This window comes from Pezoporus flaviventris, unplaced genomic scaffold, assembly GCF_033815535.1.
Source record: "Pezoporus flaviventris isolate CSIRO_AGI_PZ_B2104156 unplaced genomic scaffold, CSIRO_AGI_Pfla_v1 ptg000025l, whole genome shotgun sequence".
NCBI classification, from domain to species: Eukaryota; Metazoa; Chordata; class Aves; order Psittaciformes; family Psittacidae; genus Pezoporus; species Pezoporus flaviventris.
This window is the reverse complement of record NW_026892573.1, coordinates 14592506-14618052: the sequence shown is the minus strand read 5'-3', so window position 1 is coordinate 14618052 and position 25547 is coordinate 14592506. Positions and strand designations below refer to the sequence as shown.

The window sequence follows — 25547 nt, the reverse complement described above, 5'->3', positions numbered from 1 at the left end:
AACATTCAGATCTTAATTCTGTGCTTATCTACAGCTCCAATGTTTTTTCAGGCAAATCCTATTATTCCCGCTCAGTCAAGAGTCTTACAAATAACAACGGAGATCTTTCTTGGACAAGAAATGAGTAAAGCTAGCAAGACCTGACCCTTTATAAAACCTCAAATTGTAATACTTTAGTCAAGGGTTCTGGCCCCAGACTTCTGCATGTTGACCTATGTTCACTCAAGTAGTTCTTCAAATACATTACTTTTGCTTTTTTTTTCAAAAGTTTGATCTGTACTTCCCATAAAATTGTTCTGCCCTTAGGATCTTGTTTTATTCAACAGTATTTTTGTTTGAGACATCAAACACGAAGAGAAGCAAACTCTAATTTATACTCAGAAAAAGCCCTAAAGTACAGCATCTCAAATGTACTTCATGACATGGAAAAATTTTTCCTAAAGATGTTTAATGAAACTGTTACGCAAACTTTCTGAACTGAAAACCACAATGCTTTATTTAATAATAATAGGTGTCAAATGTCCACCAAAATCGCAAAAGGAACTTATGAGTAATAGAGGATGCATATGTAATAAAAAATACCCTAAGGACTTGTTAGGCTGACGTTTCCTCTGCAGTACGATGCAAGGAAAGACCAAGAATGAACCTGTTTGTAGAACGGTGAAAAGAACCTTTTTTGTTTCAGGGGCTGCAGCCACAGAAGAGGTCATCTGGCCCTTAACATCACCAGACAAAACGATTTACTACTCCCTAAAGAATCGTTTGTCTTTGTCACAAAATCAAGAGCTCTTGCCCAAAACCAGCAAACTTTGCAAAGTAGTTTCCTGTATCATAATCTCCAGATCATTACAAGTGTGAGGAAGAGCTGTTCTGGGGACTGCCGGTGCCGCCTGCAGACACAGTGTCACCACTCACTGATGCCAGTATCAAGGCAGTGGGGGCTGCGCAGCTCAGGCCTCATAGGATTCCAGCCCATCCAAAGGCAGGGACAGGAAACGAGCACAAAACACCAAGCTTGGCTTTTTTTTTCCTTCTACAATGGAAACGCACGTTCGCACCTCAAGAAGTCAATGAAGTGCTCTATAAAAGTCAACTAAACACCCCAGCTGCTCTTGGTAGGCTTTAAAGCTCAGTCACAGCCTTTCTTGGTACACTCCCTGCAGAGGTACGCCAAAGCGTCTCCATGCCCCCGCCATTCGCGTGCAGAGCTCCCATTTACATCACTGGGGACTTCCGCCATGGGCCGGAGGGCAATTGATGGCCCCGAGTGCTCCAAATGTCTTCCTGCTTTTGATTAAAAGAAATACGCACTGTGTTTCCTAGCACAGTTTTGTTTTCATAATGAGTGTGGAGGCTTTTCCTGATTCCCTTTGATTTTATTCTCCTTCCGTCTTAATGGCTATAAGGGGATACTCTCAGAGTCTCAAGACCAGAATCTGGTACAGGTTCTACCAGCCTGGATCAGGTAAAGGTGAACCCACAGCAGCGTGATGGCAGGTTATTTCACATTGGCAGGATATGCCAACAACATGGAACCCTTCATTCCCTCAAGCAATAGCACTCCATGCTTCTTTTTTCCCCTCATCATAGCCCTAGCTATTGCCAGTGTCTCTGCTACATTTCCTCTCAATTCCTTCCTGAGGGAAAGTAAATGCCATCCTTCCCTGAGCAGCCAGCTGGCAGTCCATCTGGGATGATCTAACCTCCCGCCAGAAGTCTTCTGGGCCGGCTTCATTCACTTTTACATTCAGAGCGCTCTAGACGTAAAAAGAACAGTGTGTATTGACCTATCTTGAAGACCACATCATTCAGGTCCATTGGGGTTTGGAATGGAAAATTTAAGAGGGTCGATATTGTTTTTTTTAAGTTAGGGGTTTTGGTTTTTTTTATCTCTTCAGAGCTGCCTGAAGGAATAGCAAAATGAAAGATGGACAGGCGGAATATTTGCATATGCCAAAGGTTACTTTAGAAGTCAGTTTGGTGTATTTTTAAATTGTGCCTGGAATTACTGACTGTGTGCTGGTTTGACTGCGTTCCTTACAATATCTCTCAGTTACAATGAACATGAAAACACAAAGAGCATTTATGAAATCACAAAACCCATGAAGGTTACTTGCTATATTGTTAAAGAACATAAATAACAGCTTTTTATTAAGCTGGCTGGCAGCCAGATACAAACTTGATAAGAGACTTAACACGAGCAATATTATGTCTGGTATCAGTAACCTGTCTAGGCTATTTATGGGTTTTGCACAAACAACTAAATTAGCCAACATTGAAATGCCAAATTCTGCAAAGATGGAGAGGTTCTTATTTCCACAAGCTTCAGCTACTGTTCTGGGGTTTGTTTTGTTTTAAATAATCTGAGCTATGTAAAACAGAGCCCTTACACATACATTTGCAAGAAGAAAGTCTCTGCAGGAAAATCTGAGCTTCTTGAAATCTCTGAAAGCTTGTTCTCTGAAGTTCTTCCAAAATACCTACTTATACTTGGCTCATCATTAAGATCTTTTTCAGGCTGAAAGAGCCAAAATGGTTTCCTCACATTCACATAACACCCTTTCCCCTGATGCATGTGGAGAGAGGACCAGTCTTTGCTGAAGTATGGACATGCAAACTTCATTAAAGTTAATGGGCCAATTGCCAAATTCCCTTTTCCATTGTAGGAATTCACCCTAACCATCTTTATTTATCCCTGCTAAATTAGTAAGGCTATTCAGAATTAATTCAAGGGGAACCTTTCACACCTGAGTGGCTCTCATTTCGCTTGTGTATTGAAAATACAGACATTTCTCACGAGGATGGCCAACTGGTAGTGTTCTCACTGGGAAAAAAAGGGGAATTCTGCCATGGGGTTCATCTAGTCTGCTGTAGACACCCATTTTATGATGAGATGAATCATACTCTAAGAAACACACCTATTCAACCTGCTCACATGTAGGAGTCTATGTTCCTTAAAAAGAAAAGAAAAATAATCTCATTTTGTATATCTGGAAGCACAACGCTTAACTGCAAGAAGAGTTTTTCCATTGTTGCCTCTTCTTAGCCTATAAAATTATACTTTTCAAATGCTTCCTAAACCGTGAAGGAAGACTTGAGATAAAAAATTAATAATCACAGATGTCCAGGGGAAAACAAAATAAAAAGGAGGGGAATACTTTATATCTGGAGCACATTCAGACACAAAACATTGCTGGCATAACTGTACAGTGACTTTTAGTCAGGGTTTGTTTGTTTTCTTTTGGGGCTAATTATACTATGCTATCATCAGCGTAGGTGATGATACACTGATGATACACAGTTAAAACTCTCAAGAAAATATATTCTTACCCACATTAGCAGGGAAATCCACACTACAGCAATTAACTATGGTCAGAAAGCAGTCTCTGGAAAGGCTAATGGACATTAGGAACATTTTTTCAGATGTGTCCCTCCCTTATGATGCTTCATCTCAGAAAAGTAGGAGCCGTAAGCCTTGTTGAGGAAGGACCTCAGACCGCTTAGTGCATGGTCTTTGATGCTGCCAAGGCATCCATAGATGTTCCACTCAATACAGAGTACTATGATGTGAAGTTGATGTACACACAATGACAAACATGGCAATTATAAGTGATTGACGTCAGCAAGTCCAAGAGGGGTCTGTTTTGTAACAGGAACCTCATTAGACACTAAAAATGTGTCTACATACTTGATACAGCTGTAGCATAGTTTAATTTCAACTAGTTTCCTTTTCATAACAGAAGCACTATCATATTATTAACTCTGACAGTGTAAGCCAAAACCATAGTGCTCATATGTTAAAACTGTACCAAAAACAAAGACAGAAGAAAGGCACAGGGTAGGAAGAGTTTCCCAGGCTTCAGCAGATTCTTCTATCAGTACATTTTTTTCTGAATAAAAAGGAAAAAGAAGAAGTTCTTCCTTTCTGTTAGCTTTTCTTACTGCTTATTTCACCTGTTGAATTATTTTGACTTGGACATAACCGATCTTAAAAGACCTTTTTGGGGAACTCCTTGGATGCCTTTCTTGCTCTGCAGCATTGTACCTTTAGGGTTACAGAAGACAATCCAATCAAGCTAAATCTTAAATCCATGTCAGTTCTGGGGCTGGACCTAGCTATCTGTCAACATGCGGACCTCCCAAGGAGATGCCATACACTCAGCACAATACAGCATTAGAGTTTGAAAACTCACTCAAAGCCCCAGATGTTTTATCATGTCAAAGGCTTAAATTTTGAACCATTCACTAATGCTAAAGCACTTCGTTTTGGACTGTCCAACCTGAGACACATCTCAAGCCAAATATCGCAAACTAGTTGATATGTTTGATGTTCTAGGCATTGGTGAGTACAAGTACTCTTAGGACTTGTACCTTTTATTCCCCAGCTTTGATTTGTGTCACTCAACTTAAACCATTTCAAAGCAAGACATCTATTCTAAGCTTGTTCTCCAGATTCCTTGTAAAGTCATTGATGAGAAATACATATCAGAAGAAGGTCCTCATTTAAGTACAGAGAACAGACAACTGACTCAGTCTAGAGGTCTGATTTTAAAACAGTATTTAGAATGGTGCTTGATTGAAGTACCAGTACACGACTCATTTTGCAAGGAAAAGCGTGCAGCCAGAAGACACGTACAGCAGGAGCGTGAGGAGAGAGGAGAGGGAGAACACTAAGAAACGGTATAATACCCTAAAGCCAAGTAAACTTCACCTAGAAAAGAATTCTTTGTTGCAGCAGCATGAAGGCATTACTATTATATATCAGTAGTTGAAAGCTGTCTTCACCATAGGAAGTTAACAACACATTACTTCAATCTGAACCAAAGTTTGCTTAAATTCTTGTAAAAATTGAACCTTGATGTATCAATTTAATTGAATTTACATGCTTTTCCTCTGTCATACCTTGATCAAAGACAAGAAACAATGAGATGCACTTTTTTGAAGGGAACAGCACTTTTTTTAATGAAGTGAATGAGCTCCAGCGACTGTAAAAGAGTATCTTGGAGATACCAGTACAAAGACAGGCAGAAAGAAAAGCCTTTAGCACTGCCCTAGGGATATCTGAAAAGGATTCAAAACAGTCTGCTGATCATTTGGTGTTTCTTATATGTCTTTATTTCATAAATACCGCTTTTCAAGCAGAAAATAGCCCATGCCTCACTCTAAGGTATGCAAAGTGTGTTCATTACAATCTTTTCATCTTATTACTAGGCTGCAGTTGCGTAGCAGAATAAAGACCTGAGTAGTTTTGGGTCTGAGACAGTGAAGAAATTGGCAAAGAAGCTTTGCTTCATTTCATGCTTTTTCCCATGGCTTGTGGTGGAAGTCAGGCCATCAGTTTCCTTGGAGCAAAGTCCAAGGCTCTTAAGAGAATTCATTTCCCTTGCCTGTTGTCTCAATTCCTGAGCTGTGTGTGGTCAAGAGTTGCTGCCGCACACACTGTACACTGATTCCCCTGTGCAATTCAGTAGTGACCTCTCCAGCTGAAAGAAGGGTGGTGTCAGGACTAGCTCCTCTAAGAGAAGTCACCAGCCTGCCTTGTTCTTGATCACCCAAACACCGGACTTCATAAGGGCTTCAAGTCATCCAGGGGCACATGGGACCTGCAGTCTCCTCATCTTGCACCTTGAGGTTTTTTTCTTATAGAAGCTCATCTTCTGCCATAGCATACACTCATTACTTACCCAAAGGACTTGCTGGGTTTATTGTTTTATTGCTGGTTTTGAGGGGAGAGGGCTGTTGGGTTTTATTTAATTAATTATTTATTCTAATGCAGTTCATATTCAGTATCACTCTAATTACGGAAATGAATAACATTTTTGAAACAATAAGTGATGGCTTCCTGTACAAACAATATCAACTTTCCTGATTCGGATTCAGTGTTTGTAAATAGCAACTAGCATGCTAAGACATGGGAAACAGGCACCTTGGTGATCTACATGGAGCTAATATGGGAAATGGACGGACACAACGTCCTGCCACAGGAAACAATACAAAACTAGTATGGACCCACATTTTACAAATGTTTGTTTACTAAGCACCCACAAATTTGTTTAAAATACAACTAAACTAAGGAAAGGTAGTCTTCAAACAGGATTTTGTTACCCCATTCTCACTCTCACTTGAGCCAGATAGTTGAATTTCACTCATGTTCGCAGAAACAAAGACATATATTAAGACATTCGTAAGTATTTTCTTTCCTAATGCTACACTGATCAGAAAGGGTGACTTTTGGTACTCAGTATCTTGTTTCTTTTCAACTTACTCTACAATTCTTCTGATACTGTAAAATTTTTGAGGACTAATATACCTTTCCTACCTTAGGGCAGAGAGGCAATTTCAACAGGCATGAAATGAGCTGTTACCTTGCAGCTTCCCTGACTACCAGTAGTTTCCCCTAACTGTCATATGGGTTTATTAGGACACAGTCAACACTGAAGTGTTGAAAATTTATTTTTAATTAAAGTGATTGTCAGAATTAATTGTCAGAAAATTAAGATGGCAAAGAGGTCTAAGCTTGGTACAGGTTTTCCCTTAAACATTTTATTGGGGTTTTTTGGCAAGTAAGGTAAAAGAAGAAACATAATCTAATTCTATCTTCAACACTGACATCAACATCTAATGACTGAGTGTCCTTGAAAAAAATCAAGAAACCAAGACACTTAGGCAGTCTTCCTTAACTGATCTGGGAGGGGTGGGAGTGGGTAAATGGTCTGTCCACAACTATTTCTACAATATTACGTTTCTCTTCCATCACTGTGTGAATTAGGGAGTTAATCTTGGCTCACATACACCTAATTGAGGAACTCTTTCAGATGCAAACAAGTTACGCTACATACAACTCAGGAAAGAGGTGAAGAGTTAGAAAGATTGGTTGTAGCTTCCATTTCTAAAAATTCAGGATATGGAAAAATTAACACTTCAAGTAGGAAAGCGACCAAGAGAACATAAAGAAATCTCTTTATATCGTAGAGTGGGTTTAGCAAAGAGGTTAGGTTCTCAGTCAGAGTCACAACCATCCTTGTTCTTTTCATGTGGCGAATGGAAAGGATTGTGGGTAGATCTAACTAGAGATGACATCTAAGGTGGGAGGTTCAAGAGAGTTCCATGACAGGAAACTTGCAAACATCATGCAAGAAATTATTAAGTTTCCTAGGCAGCAGGAAATGTTGGTCTCTAAATGAGTAACCTACTTTGGTTATGCTTCCATGGATGCATTTGTAGTTGATACCCAATGAATTGCATGAAAATAGTTGGGTGAGAAAAACACTCTGCAGTGTATTTCAGGTGAAGGAAAGCAGGATGAACAGCATAAGTTATTAAGTAATTCTCAATAACACACAATAATGAGAGGATCTTGTTTTCTATCACTGCAGTGAGAGGTCCACTTTATTCTGCTTTTTCACAGCCCCAGTCCCACTTTGTGTCACAAAATTGAAACAAAGGCTAATTCACTCTGATTTAAATTCATTAGAAACAGCAGAAACTTCATTTGGAAAAGTTCCAGTTGCACACTCTCTGTAATATGGGCTTTCTAAATCTTTGAATCCTGATATCTTACAGTAATCTATTAATTTTATTATGTAAAAATCATGAAAAATTAAAATACAAAACTAAAACAAACCCCTAATTTCTTCTTTCATTATTGTGTCTATTGAGTTCAACTGTTCTGAGAAGTATCTGATTAATATTCTACAAAAAAAAAAAACAACAAAACAGGATCAGAAAGTAATTTCTGTAATAGTCTAACTACATTGCACGATACTTGTCTGCTGAACGCAATTCTGTGTTTAGATTGATTCCATTTATTCTAGGTTTTTACAATCTGTGTAATGTGGACTACAGAATATGACTCAACACGCAAATAGTAATTTTCTACAGCATGAGATAATTCAGAAATCTAGATAAACACCTTTGGCATCCTTCAGGTGCCTAGAAATCTATAATCTTACACAGACAGGTTAAAGTGGACATTGTATCAGACATATGGTTTCCATCAGTCATCATCTGATTCTGTAAGATATGATTTCTCTGGTACCCATTTCACAGATTCACTTCTAGTCTACTTCCATGTGGAGTTCTATTTGCTCTAGCAGACTGGGTGAACTGAGTCTTTTCCTTTCTTCATTTTTTTCCTAACAGATAACACATTAGCATTTGTGTTTGCAAGCTCTGAGAAAGCAGATTTTATACATTGATCGATACGTTACCACACATTTTGCATGGCTGAAAACATCATTCAAAATCCTTTATTTAACCACAGCTGAACTGCCTTACTATACATATTGCTGTACTGAAATGCAAATACCAAGAAGTGTTAAAAAACAATCTTACCGTTAATAAATACATAAACTGTAGATTCCTTCTTCTTTTTTGCTGGACTTGTTGGGTATTTGCAGCTATAGTTTCCAGTGTCACTTGCTTGAGTTCTGCTCAAGGTCAGGCTGCTGCAGGACTGCTTCCCATTCCTTCCACAGGCATATTTAATTACTTTCAGCCTTTTGCTATCCTTACTTAGAGTTTCAGGCAAAGACCATGAATGAACCATTTCCCCCCTGCAAATACAGATAAGGAAGCAGAAACAATTATGTTGGGCTGCAATTATATAGCTCCAGTTCCCAAGCTTTCTTTTTATTATATCAGGCTATTTCTGGGGTTCTCTTTTATCTTGTTTTCCAAAAACAACAACAGAAACAACAAAGAACTATCAAACAATTGCCATTGAAGTTCACTCTCCACCTTTCCCCACAACATCAGCTTTCATTTTTTTTTCTAATTTCAGTTACAAAAAAAAAAAAAAGTGTCAGGTGTATGAACTCTCAGCCAAATTATCAGAACCCAACTCAGCTGGTTACCTGCAGGTGAGGTCTAAAGACTGTCCTGCTTGAACAACGTGCTGTGTGCCATTTATACTCAACTCAGGAACTTTTAATTTTGATCCTGAACTAGATCCTAGAAAAACAAAGAAAAGAAAAAAAACCCAAACATTAACAATGACAAATCATTCTGTGTCCAGTCCACTCACATTTATGATGTTACAATGGAAGGGAAAAGCAAAGAAAATGGGGTGCCCCCCTCACCGCACATACTCTCTTCCTGCTGTCCTGACTCAGGACTCACATAATCTTCCACAAGAATTACTCAGGAAAGAAAGCTGGAATGAAAGCTATGCAAGTTTCAGTCAGCGACTTTGCTCTCAAATTGTTCACTGAGCAGACCATAAGGAAAGTTCAGGACTTTGCAGTCACATATCTAACCAGGGAAGCATGCCCTCAAGCACCGCTGGCTGCATTTCCTTAGGAAACACCACCATGACAGCCCCTTCAATGGCAAGGGCAAAAGTCAGCCACTTCCATGGCAAGAGCCACATATTGATCTCTAAGATACTGAACTCTTGCTCAAGCCACTTGCTGGAAAGCTGTAACTGCTCTGGAAGAAGTGAAAAGGGATTAAGGATCTTCCCTTCCTGACTGAAGGTCCCAGCACTGTTACCTACGGTCCCTCACTAGCTGCAGGCTTCCTACCAGTGAAGTGGTGTCAAAAGGTAACCGGACAGCTTTACGCTAAATTTTGAGAACAAGATCAAGCACCTTCCAGACCAGATTTGCAGTTTATTGAGAAAGCAATCATGTCAATATGCCCCAACCATGGCCAGAACATTCTGGTATACATGAAACCCTGGGTATCAGCAGCACATGAGGTGGCTTAGGACACTTGAAAACATCCAGGCAGTTTCTCACAGGCCATGTGAAGGTAATGTTTAGAGTCCATGAAAGAGCCCCATGGTCAGAAAACTAGAGGAACATTGGACCTTCCCTTTCATCTAGACAGCAAGTCCTGGAAAGGCCCCATATATTTGCCCCATAATAGGCTACAGTCACAAAAGCTTTCATGGCAAGCAGACAGAATTGCATTCCTTGGGGAAAAAAACAGTCCTTGATCCATCCCATTGCCCTCACACTGACAGCAAAGTGTTCCAGAAGCAAGAAACATAACAAGAAAATATTTTCAAACAGTTCAAGTAAAAAACCAGTGTAAGTCTAAATCTGGATCTGAACGCAATTTGTGAAGATTTCGGTGTTGTGAGAGAGGAGCAGAGGGCATCCTGGATCACTTTACTCCAAGTATTCTGTTGTCAACATACAAGAAAAGGAGCATCACGTAAACAAGTGTAGTGCAGATTTTCCACTAGAACTCAGTCAAGTACAGTTTCAGTTTACCTATTTAAAGCTCTTTCAAGAGGTCCCTATCATAGCCAAATATGAACAGCCATACACACCAAACATACTAGCAATACACAAATGTTATTTGGCTGCTATGTATCACCCACTGGAAAGGTCTCCTCCTTTGCTGACTGTAGAAGGAGCTTTTGGACACCAACTCCGGCTGAGGTTGGCAACTGAATTTCGGCTGCATAAACACTCCAAAGTCAATGGCTGCTCCAAATTCAGCAGCTTTCACCCAGCAGCAGATGTTGCCTCAGATTAGAGGCTGAATAGCAAAACTTTGTTCTGAGATGTAGACTTGAACTCCTTCAGTCTGAGAAAAGCCTAGACACCAAGTCTCCACTTTTGGAGAGAGATGCTCAAAGCACAAGTATTTTGTACAAAAGGTGAAGAGGTGCTGCCCTCATCTACTGGTTTGGGGGCATAGGTTTTGCTTTTAGGAGCCAGATTTGCTTCATTTGTCAGCATTTCCTGGCGATTCCACTATAACATCAGTGGAGACAAGAGGTCTAAATCACCTTCTGGAACTTCTAGCACTAGCCATGAAGAGAAGCAAATAGCCAATTAGGTCTGCAAATCTGTTTGTTAGAGGTGTTCAGAGACCCGTTTCTCTCCCTCAGCAATATAGGAAATGTACACTGTAGGGGTTAACTAACTTTTAATTAACCTTTGGCATCTAAGTTAGTTACATTTATGTGCATTTTTCTTTTTAGCCCCATGTATCTTACTTAAGCTGTGGCTCCAGTAGTTTTCCTGTATATACTATCATCCATCCCTCTTCAAAACAAGATTTAAAGGGTACACTTAAACTTAGACTTAAACTAAATTATAGCTCACTTAAACAGGCTTCAAGCAAGGGCATAACAAACCTTGAGAATAAAGAGGCTCTCTGAACTGCAGTGCAAATATTACCAGAAATTTGAATGATGATGCTGTACAAATACACATATTTCCTCTCTGATTTCTCTGGACAATCATACTTCTAGCTAGAAATTAACACATTTTGCCAGCTGCTAAGAAGGGACAAAAATGATGCAGCAGATCTCTGAAGAAACGATTTGTTACATGATATATTGCAAACATGCATATTCTCACCTACCATTTATGGATCTCAACTCTGAAATGCCAGGTCTCCCTAAGAACACACCACGCTTTTATGAGAGTCTTCCATAGATGCTTACAGTCTATGAGTCTACTCAAGTGCTGTCCTTGAAACTAAACACTGAGAAGCTGAGATAAGATGGTATAAGAGCTTAGGCAGCTTCTTGAAGAAAAACCCAAGCACTTTGATTGAGTGGGTCCGTCAATGCCCTCCAGCTAAACAATCTGACAGTTTCACAAAACTACCATGTTCCTGCATTTCATTTGTATTCCTCTTGTCATCCTAGAATTGGAGGCTCAGATGCTCTCCAAAGAACGCAGTGTTCATCTTCAGCTTTATGAATCCTGTTCCTTACTTCAGGGGGGAACCTGGCCTCAAGCTTCTCTGAACTTCTTATTTCAAGCTCTAAAAAAGCTGAAAGCAAGCAACAGTGTATACAGACAGTTCAATATGTATGAAAAAGCTATCAGTAATAGTCTGCCAGACCAGATTCCATTAGGATCAAAGCCCAGCTGCTGGAGTTAACAACATTCAACAAAGTTGCTAGACAGCAACATGTAGGTTCCTTCCAGTGTAAAACCAATGGAAAAGTGGAAAATCTATGTGAGTGACAGGCAGTGAAAGCAAGTCTGTAGTGGCTGGTGCTGAGTGTTTGGCTTTGCTCAGCACCAGCACCCTGACCAGAAGCAGAACCAGCCACGCAGCATCATGCTGAGACACGAAGACCAGTTTGAGTGTGTAGGCTACTGTTGTTTTCAAAGTCTGCCAAAAGTGAATGGCAAGAAACCATTATAAATGCTACAAACTCTTGATAACTTCACAGTGATATAAGCAAAGACGTCCACAAGAAAATCTCGAGATCTGTTTTAAATTCAGCATACCAAACAAGACAGCCTGGAAGCCTGCATGTCAGAAGATCTGCCTCAGAGTTATTGAAGTCAAATGAAATAAAAAACAAAACACAAAACAACCCACCCAGATCTTTTCACCCATCCTGTAGGCAACAAAGAAACCCAGATATATTGGGTACATGTTCAAGCTTTTGCCCTTTTACACATGTTACATATATCTAAAAGACGGCACAATATCTGTAAATATTGTGGGTGGGATCTCAATGAGTGCTTGGTGTTTGTCCAGCTTTGTTCCCATTACTATAAACCAGAGTTTTATCATTGAATTCAAGTAAAATTTAGACACTTAATTCCAGTAGTTAATCATATTCAGATTCAAGACCGGACATCAGTGTATTTGGCATGACATACCAGATTTGTTACATACTTATTCATTTAGTTTTTCACTGAAAAAAAACTGAAGTAAATCTTATTTCAAGCCAATAATGTTGCTTTTACAAGTATGTGAGACAATGCTTTTACCAGCAAGATTCTAAGTCTTCAAGAAAAATAGGTTTATTTGACATCCTATCTATTCATGGGTCATTAGCTTCCTTACATTTTTTAATGCCTCAAAACAGGCGCAGAGTACAAATCCAATAGAGTTTTACATGTTTCTCAGAAAAGAGAAAGGAAGGAGAATGGCAGGAAAATTCCTACTGTCAATATTTGGAAGCAGATTATGCTTTCTAGGTACCTTCTCTGGGCATTTTATTTGACACAGTCTTTTCTGAAGGGTCATGGCTCAACAGGACATGTTCACTTATTGTGCCTGTCACTAAGCGACCATCAGCAGTCTACCCTCACACTGACCTACATCGGGGGGTGCAACTTCTTTTCATGTGACAACAGGAGAACTAATTAATCCTGATAACTGAGGAATCTCCTGCCATAGGGAAAGGAGTGATTTTTGGGAGCATATTCTATTTGCTTCAGAAGTCTTATTAGATACATATGAAAGTCAGTCAACAGGGTTGCTTAATTAATGAGCAAACATTAATTTAGATTGCAAAAGTTAGCCATTCTGTCTAAAAAAAGGGAAAGACTAATCTTTATTTTAAGAGGGTGTAATCTGTAATTTGCAAGGCAAGAATAAATTTTCTTCAATTACTTTCTGCCTTGCAAAAAAGGAGGTGATCCTCTTCCTGAATGAAATAAACATTTAAATGATCTGTTAACCAAAACCACTGATTACTAGTAATCAAAGATAAATGAACATGCATGTATTTTCCAATATGATGTGTAAGTTCAGTTCTACAGACAAATGAGTAACTATGCACATTTCATCTACATCTCGATTTCTTTTAAAAGGATAGATCTGCTGAACAGAAAAGCAGGAGCACATTCTGGATTATTATCCCCATTCTGATTTATCCAGCTTCTACTTTCCAATTTCTTTTCATATACTGTGAATTTCTGCTACCTTTGACTAAAGAAAGCAAACCCAAAAGCTGGCTTTATGGGTTAGTTAAAAAAAAAAAGAAGCTATCAGAAATTTCCTTCAAGTTAACAGGTTTGGTGGCCTTTTAACATCTTCTTCATAATTTGAGGCTGAGTGACTGTCTTCCAACCACTCCAGTTATCCTGAACATGTTGACTAATATTTTTTCACCCACACAATGAGAGGTTAAGGAGAATGATCAGTTTATCTTTGCAATTTCAGTGTATACAAAGAATCTGACCTTTTGGGTTTAAAGTGCCATCTGTGGGCAATAAAGTTATCCATCATGAAGTAATTGTTTCAGTCACTGTTGGATTTACACATGTTTTAAGGCTTGTTAAACATAACCAATCCTTTGTGTTTTTTACCATCAAATATCATTTCCTCCTGATTCAAACACATTCAGCCAAAATGTATTTTGTAGAAGGCACTCCTGCACTGGAGAGTGCATGAGATTGCTTAATAGGGTCTTCACCTCTCTGTGCTCCTTAAAACATGGGTCATTCAGTTCAAATGCAGCCCAGGACTTTACTCTTGATCATGAGCACTTTCTTAGGAGTCATCCCATTGAAGGGAATGGGAATACCTATGGGTGCAACTAATAAGCAATTGCAGAATCCGGACCAGATTCTTAGGGGCACAGTAGCATCCAGTGAGTTGACCTTCAGTGTGTCTTCAGTGAAAATGAGCTGACTCTGCTATGTAGCAGCACCTTAACCAGAACATGGCTATCAGCCAGCATCATATGAGCTATACAGCTTTCCTCTGTTTTCATAGAATCACATAATCATTTTGTAAGGAAAAATAGAATATCAGTAATTTTCTTTACTTCAGAGCTCTTCTTGACGAGCTATCATATTACCATCTCCTCTAGGTACTTCAGGCCATTCTGTAAGTGAGTATAACCTTTTTTTTTGTCAGACAGTTGTACCTATGCATAGTAATTCCAATTACGTCATTACAACAAATCACTCAAAAAAAAATTTTTTTTTTTCAAAAAAAAAGGAAAGAGAAAGAGAAAAAAACTTGTGGTCAACTCTGAAGAGCCATTTAAAATTTACATCAGACCATAATGAGGAATGTTGACCAACAGGTCCTCCTAGTTTCATGAACATTGAGATTCTCCTCAGCATCAATACTTGCATTAATAAGATAGGAGAAGTTTTAGGCAGAGTTGTCTCAAAATTTGCATGGTGATTGGAAAACAATTTTCTTTTTTTCCTGCTTGAAGTGTGAAAGTCTGGCCTGGTCCTCCCACAGGACCAGAAGGAAAAGGGATCACGCTGGATATTGAAGCTTTCTAAGCTTTCTACTTCCGTGATTGCTGGTGGCTGGGAAGAGCTGCTACTTGAAGAAGACACTCTTCTATCTCCATGGCAGCAATAGTCCCCATCTCACCTGTGTCACCTGGGTTTCTCGTGCTCAGGCACAGGCAAAGCAGGCAATGCAGCCTGGTTCCTGCACACAGAGGGAAAAGCATTGCTTTTGCCTAGAAAGAGCCTCCAGAAAACACCTACAGTGCTAAATCATGAGCCACCCTGAGATTCAGAGCCATTTCTCAAAGTCTTTCAGATGCCATCTTGGTCCCAGTTCTAAAGGGGACCTCACAGTCCTTCATACATTTAATTTCACACCACTTCTCTGACACAAATCCAAGTTTCACACCTGAAATCTGCAGAAGAGAAACCAGAACAGCTTATCTGTGAGAGAGCATCTTTGTCTCAGCTGACGTTGACAATTGTCTAGATAAGCAAGCTCATGATCTGAAGCAACAAATTCCAACCACCATTTCAGTCAAACCAGAACTTTGTGGTGCCATAGAGACCTGCAAAGTTTAACAGACACATGGGTCTTTGGACTGCAAGGTAGCTTTGTCCGCTTGTGCAAAGAAGGGCACCATGGCCAGCAAACAGAACACGCTCAGGGCAGAAGCAGCAGCTCGAGCTCTACCACTCCTCAATGGATCTATTACTCACACATGCTGCTGTTGTGACTGAAATACATTCTCATCTGCTTTCAAAATCAAGAAAGTTGTTGGAAGCCACTTATAAAGTATACATCAATGCATAAAAATCATCAATTCATTAGTTTGTCCCTTTCAGTTCCAGAAGAAACATCCCAATTATCCAGTCTGATGTTCTGCAACATATGACAAGTGATTTCTGGAACAAATCATTAAATCTCATTAATCTCAACTATAATTTAAGAGTTTAAAGCACCATCAGGACAAAACAGCCAGACAAGAAAATTAATATGTTAACGGATGAGAACATTGGGCTGCTGAATGATATTACTCTATCATAATACTCTGCTATATACTACTCCATTATAATGAACAGCATAAGGTTTATCACAGTAGATCAGAAGAGTCCTGGGCAGACTGAAAATGCCTTGACTCTGTGACTCCGCACCTTGGAACTAGAAATCCGTCAGCAGGACAAACAGAAATGCAACTCCCCAAGAAAGGCCTCCAAAGATACAGAAAGATGCATGTGTCTATTATTTGAGCTAGTGTGCCCTTACTCTCTTGGTTCTGTATCTCACAGCAAGTGATAAGAGTTTATCCACTATCTGTATGTGTTTGCTGTCCCTAGATGTGTATGCACGCTGATATAAGATTAGGTGCTATGGAGGCAAAGCAAAACACGCAGGAGGTAAAAACGTAGCAGGTACAATTCTGATAGTACTTCCTTAACACCTCTGAGCAGTACACACCATTATGCCAATATGGTCTATAGCTGTAGATGTGAACAAATATGTATTTCCCCAATAATTGTCCAACGTTTTGCCAGTATTTGCCCTAGTTGCCTACAGAAGAGCCTGTGGTAAAGCCATTTTATTAAAGAACAGGAGAGAGGTTGTTAATTTAAAAAAAAGTAGATTCAGAAATTTAAGACGCTGAAATCACGGTTGGTTATTTGAAATAAATCTGGCTAAAGTTACTACCAATTAAAACTATTACCACCTCCCATCATACCTGGACAGCCAAGACCACTCAGTTCAGTGCCCTGTGCCCACACAGCACCTGTCTGAAGGCACTTCCTTCACCAGAAGGTTGTGTCCCGTCTGTGCTAAAGTCACCAGATTACTTTTGTGCATGAGCATGGGCACTTTACATAATGCCAATTAAAAATAAATTTCAAAATTTAACATTCAGAAAAACCGTGAGAAAAAAAAATAACCTTAGTTACCTCTTTTATGCGTCCAGCTTTAATAACTCTAGAAACTTACCATCTGAAATGAACACCTTTGACACTATATAGCCTGGAGAAGTTGCTCGTTTCATTAGCTATATCAAGAGAAAAAAAACAGAGTGGGAATAAAACCTGCCAACATTTTTATAAAACCAACAACTTTTTTATTTCCCATTGAGCATATGGAACTGAAAATGGGAAGCCAAATGTATAGTCTAACACCTCCAGTATGAACTCTTATGGGATCATCACTGAGACAAACCACACCAAGGGGCAAAATGCATACAGATGGTGTGAGTTGAGAAAAGCAAGAGTAGTATCAGAACTGCAGTTGTGACTCCATCATCTGCCCATCCAAAAGCAATCCCATGAGATCAGCCACTGGCATTCACTCAGGAGTATGCCTTCACACCTCCACACATGGTTAAGCTCATGCTGCTTACAGGAGAGTAGGTAGCTCTACCCGTATTATGTCCATGAGCTATCAGATCTACTCTATCACTTACTGACACGTCAGCAATCACTGTGCCTCTGCTCTAATTCCGCCATGAACAGATCCCAGCACATAATCATCAGTTCAATATTTCTGAGAAAAGTTTATCCCATTAACTAACTAGTGCAATAAATATGTATTGATATGGTATAAAACCAAAACATTTCTGTGCATTAAAACAGACACACAAATAATTTAGAATTCCTACACAGAATAAGGGGGTTCATTTTCTTGACCAAATTAAATTTCTTTACCAACTTCATGCTTAGATTTGTTACAGATTCCCTGGCAGGAAAAATTAAGCAATATAACAGGATGGAACTGGAAGACTGTTTCATATAGACATACAAACTGCCTACCTGACAGTAACATGCCAGCTCAGCCAGCGACACAGGCCTGTCAAATTAATCTGGGGCTGCACTATTCATCAAGCTGTGCACAGAGAGATAAATTAGGAACTATATAAAAGAAAATTTGAAGCAAAGTTTCAGGATTTCCACTTTGCTGAAAGCTGACGGTTATTATTTCCGATGCTCCATCATTAAGGCTGAACTGTCCTGTAGCGTTCCAAGACAAAAAAAAAAATAAAAGGCCAAGGTTGGGAATTGACTTTCCATCCACCCTACAATCTGCAGAGGAATCCCTTGCAACAACTCAAGAGACTAAACCCATTCTGAAGTTAAATGATAATCATAACCACAAAGTCTACAGTAGGTATACATGTAGAAGTTTCTGGCAAGCTTGCCTATGCCCCAGTTTACTTTGGAAAATGTATAATTATTAATATTTAGAGAATAGATCAGGACAAACATTCATTACAGCACTTCATGAGACGATAAAAGGTGGGTTTACACCCAAACCGCTACCAGCGCATCAGAAGAAAAATCTCTGTATTACACAGTATAATGCAACTTAATCCCACTGTGTTATATCTATTTGCCATAAACACATACAACACCTAAATTTTGGCAGATGTTAATTTTAGTTTCCTCAACCCTCAATCCCATAGTTTCTACTAAATAATCATGGATTTTAGATCCTTCTACAAATAAATTTCCTCTCTGGAGATTTTTATCAGATAACTGCTTCCTGCAAGGTTCCTTGAGCCTCCCCTGAAGATCAGATGCTGGACACCAGCAGAGACATGACTTGGAGCTAAACAGAGCCCTTGTCTGATCCAGAATGGCAACTCTCACGCTTCTCTTAACACTAGTCCATGGTGATCCTGATGAGAGGTTCTTCCACAGAGGAATGACAATCGGAACAAAAGGGGCAAATTCCTTCACTCTGTGGCAAGGAAGAATCCCACAGGAAGGACGCTTAAGTGAACTATGTGAAATTGTGAAATTCCTCTCATGAAACGCCCTCACAGTCATCCCTTCCCACTCCCCACGCACTAAGCAGGGGGTCCTATTCCCAGAGCACAGGCTTCCCAAGGGAACTTCTGAGGAATAGAGACATCTGCTCACAGGTCTCCAGCTCTGTGAGGGCCACCATGCCCTGCCTACTCCACCCCCACTTCCAGGCACTGCACGGAAATAATGTCACCGTATTGCCACAGCATCTTCAACCCACTGAAGTCCTAGAAACAGCTTCCTTCTAACCACTTCCCCATCCTTCAGCTGCTCTAATAGCAAAGAGCACATTGTTTCAAGGCCATAACTCCAAAAGATGGAATAAAATTTAGAAGGGATTGCATTTAGCAGGGCTTAGTGACACGTATCAGTGGATGTTGGAAGAGGGGCCTCACCATTCAGAAAAGTCACGCAAACAGAACTCAGCGTCAACCGCAACACACTGGATAGTGCTGCCATCTAAATATGTTACAGGGATGACTTCACATTGTAGGTTCAGCACAACAACGAATCGGGTTGATGCACCCTATCATGGACAAATTGATTTTGGTAATGAAAATCAAGTGGGATTTGATGAAAAAAAAAGTCAAGATAGTAAAATCAGGTCATGAGGAACATGAACCTTTTGATTCTCTATTAACACAAGCCAAAAAGAAGTCTGGGAAGATGATGAATAAATCACTTAGGTGTTTCACAAGCATCTATAATGGTCTTTAATACAGATGCATCACAAGCAAAATCATCCTTCTCTTCATCTTTAGGCTGGCACATTTCCAAACACCACACCACACAAAAATCCAAATACCAAACATAACTTAATACACAAGAAACAGTCATCCACACTCCCGGTCCAAGTTTCTCCATACATCTCTATGGCTCAAGACTTAAGTTTCAGAGAAAAGTACCTCTAAAACATATAGTTTCAAATCTTTTCCCCCACACCCTTGTGTTTCTCAATCTGTTATTGCTTTGCTAAGTTCCAGCATGAATTAATTCTGCTGGGCACAAAGGGCATGACATTGTGCCATGCTTGGCTTTGGAAAGAACACTAATGCCTGTATTTTTGCTTTTCAATCTGCTGCTTGCAGCACATAATTTTCTTTTAACTAGCAGGGTTTATGCAATGCTGACCTCCAACCTTGGGGGAATGAAACTGAACTTCTGCATCTTGATAGGAGAAAACTGTGTGGGCACCTTCCTGACAATCATGGGACCAACTTCAGGGTGAGCGGTCCCCACATGGTGACCAAGTCAGGCTGTTCCCAGCTGTAATACTTGGGAAAGGTTGTTTCTCAGTTGCAGGAATATGTGTAGTAAGGATGCATCACAAGGGCAGAGAGAGAAGAGCCTGGTGTTATCCATGGGTGGAATCCCTGCTCAAATATGCACAGAAACATTTCCCTACATTCCTACAAATACTGATAGAGAGAAAAAAAGCTACTGCTGGGGGAAGAAAGAACTAACAATGAAGGTGTCTGTGGAGGTAGCAGTTTACTTCTTGAAAGGTCTCACACCAACCGGAGAGATTTGCCTCCAAGAGCAGAGGTGACTGTGGTGGGGCATCCCACGCTTCATGGTAAAGCTTCTCTAGCCTCAGTCTCACTTTCCTCTCCTTCTGGGGCTGCAGCAGGAAGTCCCAATCCCTGACTTTGGGGTATTCAAAGAACCATTTTGCTGATAAAGCCCCACAGGACAGAGACTTCTGAAATGTTGAACCTTAACCCTCATCTGCTGAGTTTCTTCCTTTCCCAATCTCAGTCGGACACAAAAACTAGCAAGCTGATAAACATTGTGCTTGAAGTTTCCAAACCACATTAAAGTGAAAGGACTCAGCAACTGTCCTGAAAATCTGTACAATTTCCTTTTGTGCTACACACCCACACAGTGTGAAGGGCTACTGGTTTCAGTATTTGAAGCATCTGATAAAAAATAGGCTCAGCTTGTTTGTCATTGTTCACATGTAAAAAAAAACCAACCAGCCAAGACCACAAAAAAAAAAAAGAAGAAATCTTCAAATCTTCCCAGCAGCAAAATTTTAGGGTTTTAAATGCAGCGTTTGCTTCTGCATATGAAGATCTTTAACTAGGGCATAGTCCCAAGTCCCGATTTCCTCCAGCAGGAGCTGTGAATCTAGAAGATGCTAGCCTTGCCCAAAGGAATTGCTCCAGATTTATACCAGCTATAAGAGAATGAAATCTAGCTTTGTGTCCAGCATATGAGCAAAACACCTGTCTAATAAAACATAGGTGATGAAAGTGATTTTCTTTAGCAATGCCAGAAAGTTTGATACTTAAACTCCATGTATACATTTCTTAAAAGCCCGTGTTATGCAGCGGGGTCTAACTCTTCTCCCTGATGTGAATGCAGACTGGAATTTTTAAGGGAGCCCAGTTTCCATGAAGATCCAGAAGTGGGAAACTCAGTTTTTTTGGACTCTAGTAAGATCTCCAGCCCTAATCCCAGGTTAGACCACTGTAGCTGCATATGTGTACAGCTGCTTCAGTAAGAACTTAAATCCAATTGAAATCTTAACGGGTGAACATCTACCAGAATAGCACTTTCAGAGAAGTCCGGTTAGTTATTGTAAGAAATTAACCTCAGCGTTGATTAGATTTGACCTGGAATTTCTTCCTTCTTTTTTTTCCATCTGACCATGAAATTGAAAAGTTTGTCATTTGCTGGGGATTTTGATGAGCCTGATCCAACTGGAGTAACTGAGATTCATATTGCACTGTTCACAGATAAGACTGTAATAGAGTAACTACCTCCTAGTTGCTAATTATGAGGTATTGCTTTGGTGTGGAAAGCTGGAAACACAGCCAAATTATCATTTTATGTTTCTGGAAATGCAGCCACATAACCCTCAATCTGATGTAGAATCTGATCTCTTCAGGGTTTAAACCCAGTGCTTCACATTCCCACATGCTACCAATTAAAATAATTGCCATGCAACCTGGGAGATTGAATTTTATATGGCAACAACATTTTCATGCTGACCATTATGTATGCAGTCTTTGGCATAAATGTATGCAATACAGTTTGTGAAATAAATATATATACAAAACACAGACTAAAGTATTGCTCTTTCCCATGTTAGCCAAAATACGCATGTGCATAGAAATGCAAGAGAGCTGAAGCATCTAACACACACATGTCAAAGAAACAATTTCCTTAATCTTATTTTTCAAATGGGGACTGTCACAGCTTGCAGCTTGAATATTGCTTTGGGAAAATTTAAATTATTAAATATGTATAAGGTAAAAGACCTCTTTCTGTTGCTTCCTTATAAAGCTCTCTCTAGTAACTCCTGAACCACTGCCTATTTCTCTGAATCTCCTCTAGTACTTGCCAGGAAATGGAAGCTCAGCAGACACCCGCAAAGACTGAATTAGAAGAGTGGGCCATACAGTGGTGATGAATCAGTTTCATCAAGAACGCTTGAAATGGGAAGTGCTGGACAGCTCGACTAATAGTTTTAAGTAAATACGCAGGAAAGGAGGGTGAAATGGGAAGAAATGCATGGAGTGCTGCATGGTACAATACATCCCATCATTTCATCCATAGCGTTGAGACTTTCCATGCAAATGAAAAAAAAAGAAAGAAAATGAAAAAAAAAATATTAAGAGTTTGGAAAAAGTCTAAATTCATAATTTGGATCACAATCTCTTGTACACTTAATGGGGGGATATGCCTTTCCAGCAAAATGGTTGTAAAGGCACTAAGCCAAGCTACAGAGAAGCACCTCTGCAATGCCTACCACACCTGAACCAACCCAAGGATGAATGCCCCGAGCACTAAGAGGACCAGGTTTTCCCCTGAACAAGCTAAGTTTTCCCCACTGGGACTGGTCTAGGGTGCCCATATCCCTGACAGAGCCTGGAACAGGAAGGTGAACCAGGGACTCTTAAGGCCCCTAGCTCCCAGGGTCCATCTTCTCCCTGGGCAGTGGGTTTGCCATGATTTGCGCAATGGAAAACCTTTCCGGCAGGAAAGAGGAAGCCAGTCCCCTTGCAGAACTGTTCACTGCAGGAGCCCATGTGGGCGCGGGACGCCGAAGTTCAAGCTCAAGCTGTGAAGGAAGCCTCGCAAGGATCTGAAACCCCCATTTCCTGTATCCAGGATGGGTGTCCCATGCCTGTGCCTATTTCATCCTGGGCATAAGAACCTCCTTGGCAGGGACAAATAATGTGGGGAAATTAGCACTTTCCTGGGGAAAAGAAAGGGAGAAAAAAAAAATAATAATAATACCCATGTAGCTACACCAAAGTTGATGAATCAGCACTTCCCGAGCAGAAAAACGTCTCGTCGGAGCGGCTCCGCCAGCTCTGCTGCCCGGCAGCCTCGGGACGTAGCTGCCGCCGGACGGCAGCACGGGCAGCCCACGCTAGGGCTGCTCCAGCACCGCTCCGCGCAGAGACCGCTCCCGCGGACTCAGCCTTGAGAGACGGGCCGAGCCTCGGGCCGCCAGCGCTGGGGAGCGCGGCGGATCGGGAGGCAGTACCGCTAAGCAGAAACAGCACCGCTAAGCAGAAACACCGCGCTGCTCCGCCGCTGGCCTCGACGCCTGGCCCGGGGGCAGCTCGGGCTCTTCCTCCCAGAGACAGGGCTTGCTGTCGCTGTCCGCCGGCGATGCTGCGCGCCGGCACCGCGGGGTGCACAAGGGGAGACCCAGTGGGCGAAGGCTGCGGAGCCGCCGACCAGCTCCGATCTGTTCCGTAGGGCAGCCCCATGGGTCGGCTGCCCTGCGGTGCCGTAAGTCCACGGCGGACCTGCCCTTGCCCGGCCCCACGCACCCGAGCTCCCAGGTGACCACCAACGCAGCGCTGGGACGCGCTGCTGCCCGCCGACGCTCCGGCCCAGCAGAGCCGGCTCCTCGCTCAAAGTAAAACAAGACTCTGTTAAGAAAAGTAAATCCGCACTGATCCGTCCCGGCACACGCAGCACTGAGGGATGCAGGCGCCGTAGAGCAGCTCCATCCCACTCTCCAGAGAGACGCACGCCGGGTACCCCCCGCAGGCAGCCCCGACCGACGCTCCGCTCTCCCGCCCGGGCGGGAGGTAGTAGGACCTGGATTTTTGAGAAGGAAACCGGCACCTTTTCTGCTTCACGGGGGAGGCTGACACTTGGAAACAAAGTGGGGAGGAAAGAAGCTTGCCCTGCGGCCAAGACATGCTCCCTTTCCGTGATGCACCGGTTCGGACATTTCCCAGATTGGTTGATCCCTGTGCCCAGAAAAGCCTGCCGCCGGCATCACTGCCTTGCCTGGGGCAAGGGATGCACTGCGACCCCTCACCGCTGGTACCCCCGGGGCACACCGCCAGGGATCCGAAGGCTAAGAGCCACTTGAGATGCGGTGCTTGGCGACCCTCTGAAAAGCGGGGATCGATTCCCCCTGCTCTGCCCAAGAGAGAGGGGCGGAGGGCAAGCAGGTGCCTCCAGCTCCAGCCAAGCAGGGTTCGGCGGGGCTAGGCGGGAGGCGCCGCCCAGGAGGCACGATGCTGGGGCACGTCGCGGAGAGCTCTGCGCTGAGCGGGGACTGGATGGGGCAGCGGGTCCCAGCGGACCCTTACCTGCGAGCAGGAGGGCTGCTCCCAGCAGCACGGTCCCTGAGAGCAGCTGGCGAGGCATGGTCCTGCCCGCGGGAGCGCAGGGTTCTTCCCCTGCCCACGGCGGCGAGGCAGAGGCAGAAGCTCCGGCCGGGCTCCTGCGGGCTCTCCTCAGTCCCAGGCTCCTCCTGCGGTAGCGGAGATAACGGCGCAGCGAGGTGCGGATCCACATCCAGCAGCCCCTGAGCCCTCCCCGCCCGCGGAAAGGGAGTGTCCACTACGAGCCGCCCTGCCAGCTTCACCTCCCGCGAGCATCAGTTAGCAGCCAGCCCCGGCCCCGCTGATTTATAACTTCTCCACCCCTCACCGAGCACCCTTCCGCCCCCCCGGCCCACATCCTCCGCCTGGAGCACGCCCTCCCCGGACGCGTCCCCCGCCCGCCGACGGGCACGGGGCTGCTCTCCCGCGGGTCTCCCGGCCCTGCCGCCCCCGGCTGTGCCTTCCCCGGCCGCCGGAGCCCGGCGCTGGGAGGTTTCCAGTCACCGGGGACACGGCGCTGCTGGGGCGGGGAGCGGGGCTCGCCGCCTGCCCGTCGCTGGGCACCTCCGGGGAAGGAGCTCAAAGGGGTTGCGGTTCCCGGACCGAAGGCTGAGCGCCGGGGATCGCCGTCCCGCAGAGCTTCTCTCCCGCTCCGCAAGAAGACCCCGGCAGCGCCGCGCCCGGCCGCCGTCTCCTAGGCCGGGGCCCAGGTTACGCCGGTGCCGCGCAGCCTTTCCGCCGTTGCCAGGCGGGATGCTCGGAGCAACCCAAAGCGCTGTCCGTGCCCCGGGGACTGAGGCTCCTCTTCCCGACTTCACTGGGGATGGGGAGCCTGCCCTGTGCAGGGCCTAACCCGGACCAGCTCTGGTCCCCTGCCAGCAGCATGGGGCGCTCAGAGCAGGGAAGCCAGAAAGGGGCAGCACGGGCTAAAGATGCTCCAGGACTCTGGCCTGACAGTGCTTCTGCTGGTCTTCAATGACCTTGAGACACCCAGGGCTATACTAGAAATATATTTCTTCTCCCTATGCACTTACGTCATGTTTTCCATATATATTTTATTTTGTGAAAGACCAGAAGAGAGCCCATGACAGCAAAACTCAAGCCCCATGTTTCTGCTTCTCTCCTGTGTAGCCAGAGAAGGGCTGTTGGGTGAGTCAGATCTTTGGTTTGACCCAGTATGGCCCTTCCTATATCTTTACACTATGACATAAGTTGCAAAAGTGTCCGCATGAAGCAGGTAAATGTGATCACCCCCACTTTA

At 42.6% G+C, this 25547-nt stretch overlaps 1 protein-coding gene across 2 annotated transcripts in view; it reads right to left on the bottom strand.

Annotated features, from left to right (window-relative positions):
- The window catches only part of FLT1 (fms related receptor tyrosine kinase 1), a 110377-nt gene extending 85787 nt beyond the window's left edge, over window positions 1-24590 (bottom strand). Inside the window, exons 1-3 of one of the 2 annotated variants that reach the window (XR_009744163.1) lie at window positions 24272-24576; window positions 8856-8952; window positions 8335-8555 (exon numbers count right to left, since the gene is read on the bottom strand). Coding sequence is in view for 1 of the 2 variants with exons in the window: in XM_061457573.1 (XP_061313557.1) it covers window positions 8335-8555; window positions 8856-8952; window positions 24272-24479 (526 nt within the window). In the remaining variant the exon portion in view is untranslated. Of the gene's footprint in view, window positions 1-8334; window positions 8556-8855; window positions 8953-24271 lie in introns of both variants that reach the window. The other variant, XM_061457573.1, reaches the window with a different exon arrangement.
- Between the last annotated feature and the right edge of the window lie 957 nt (window positions 24591-25547).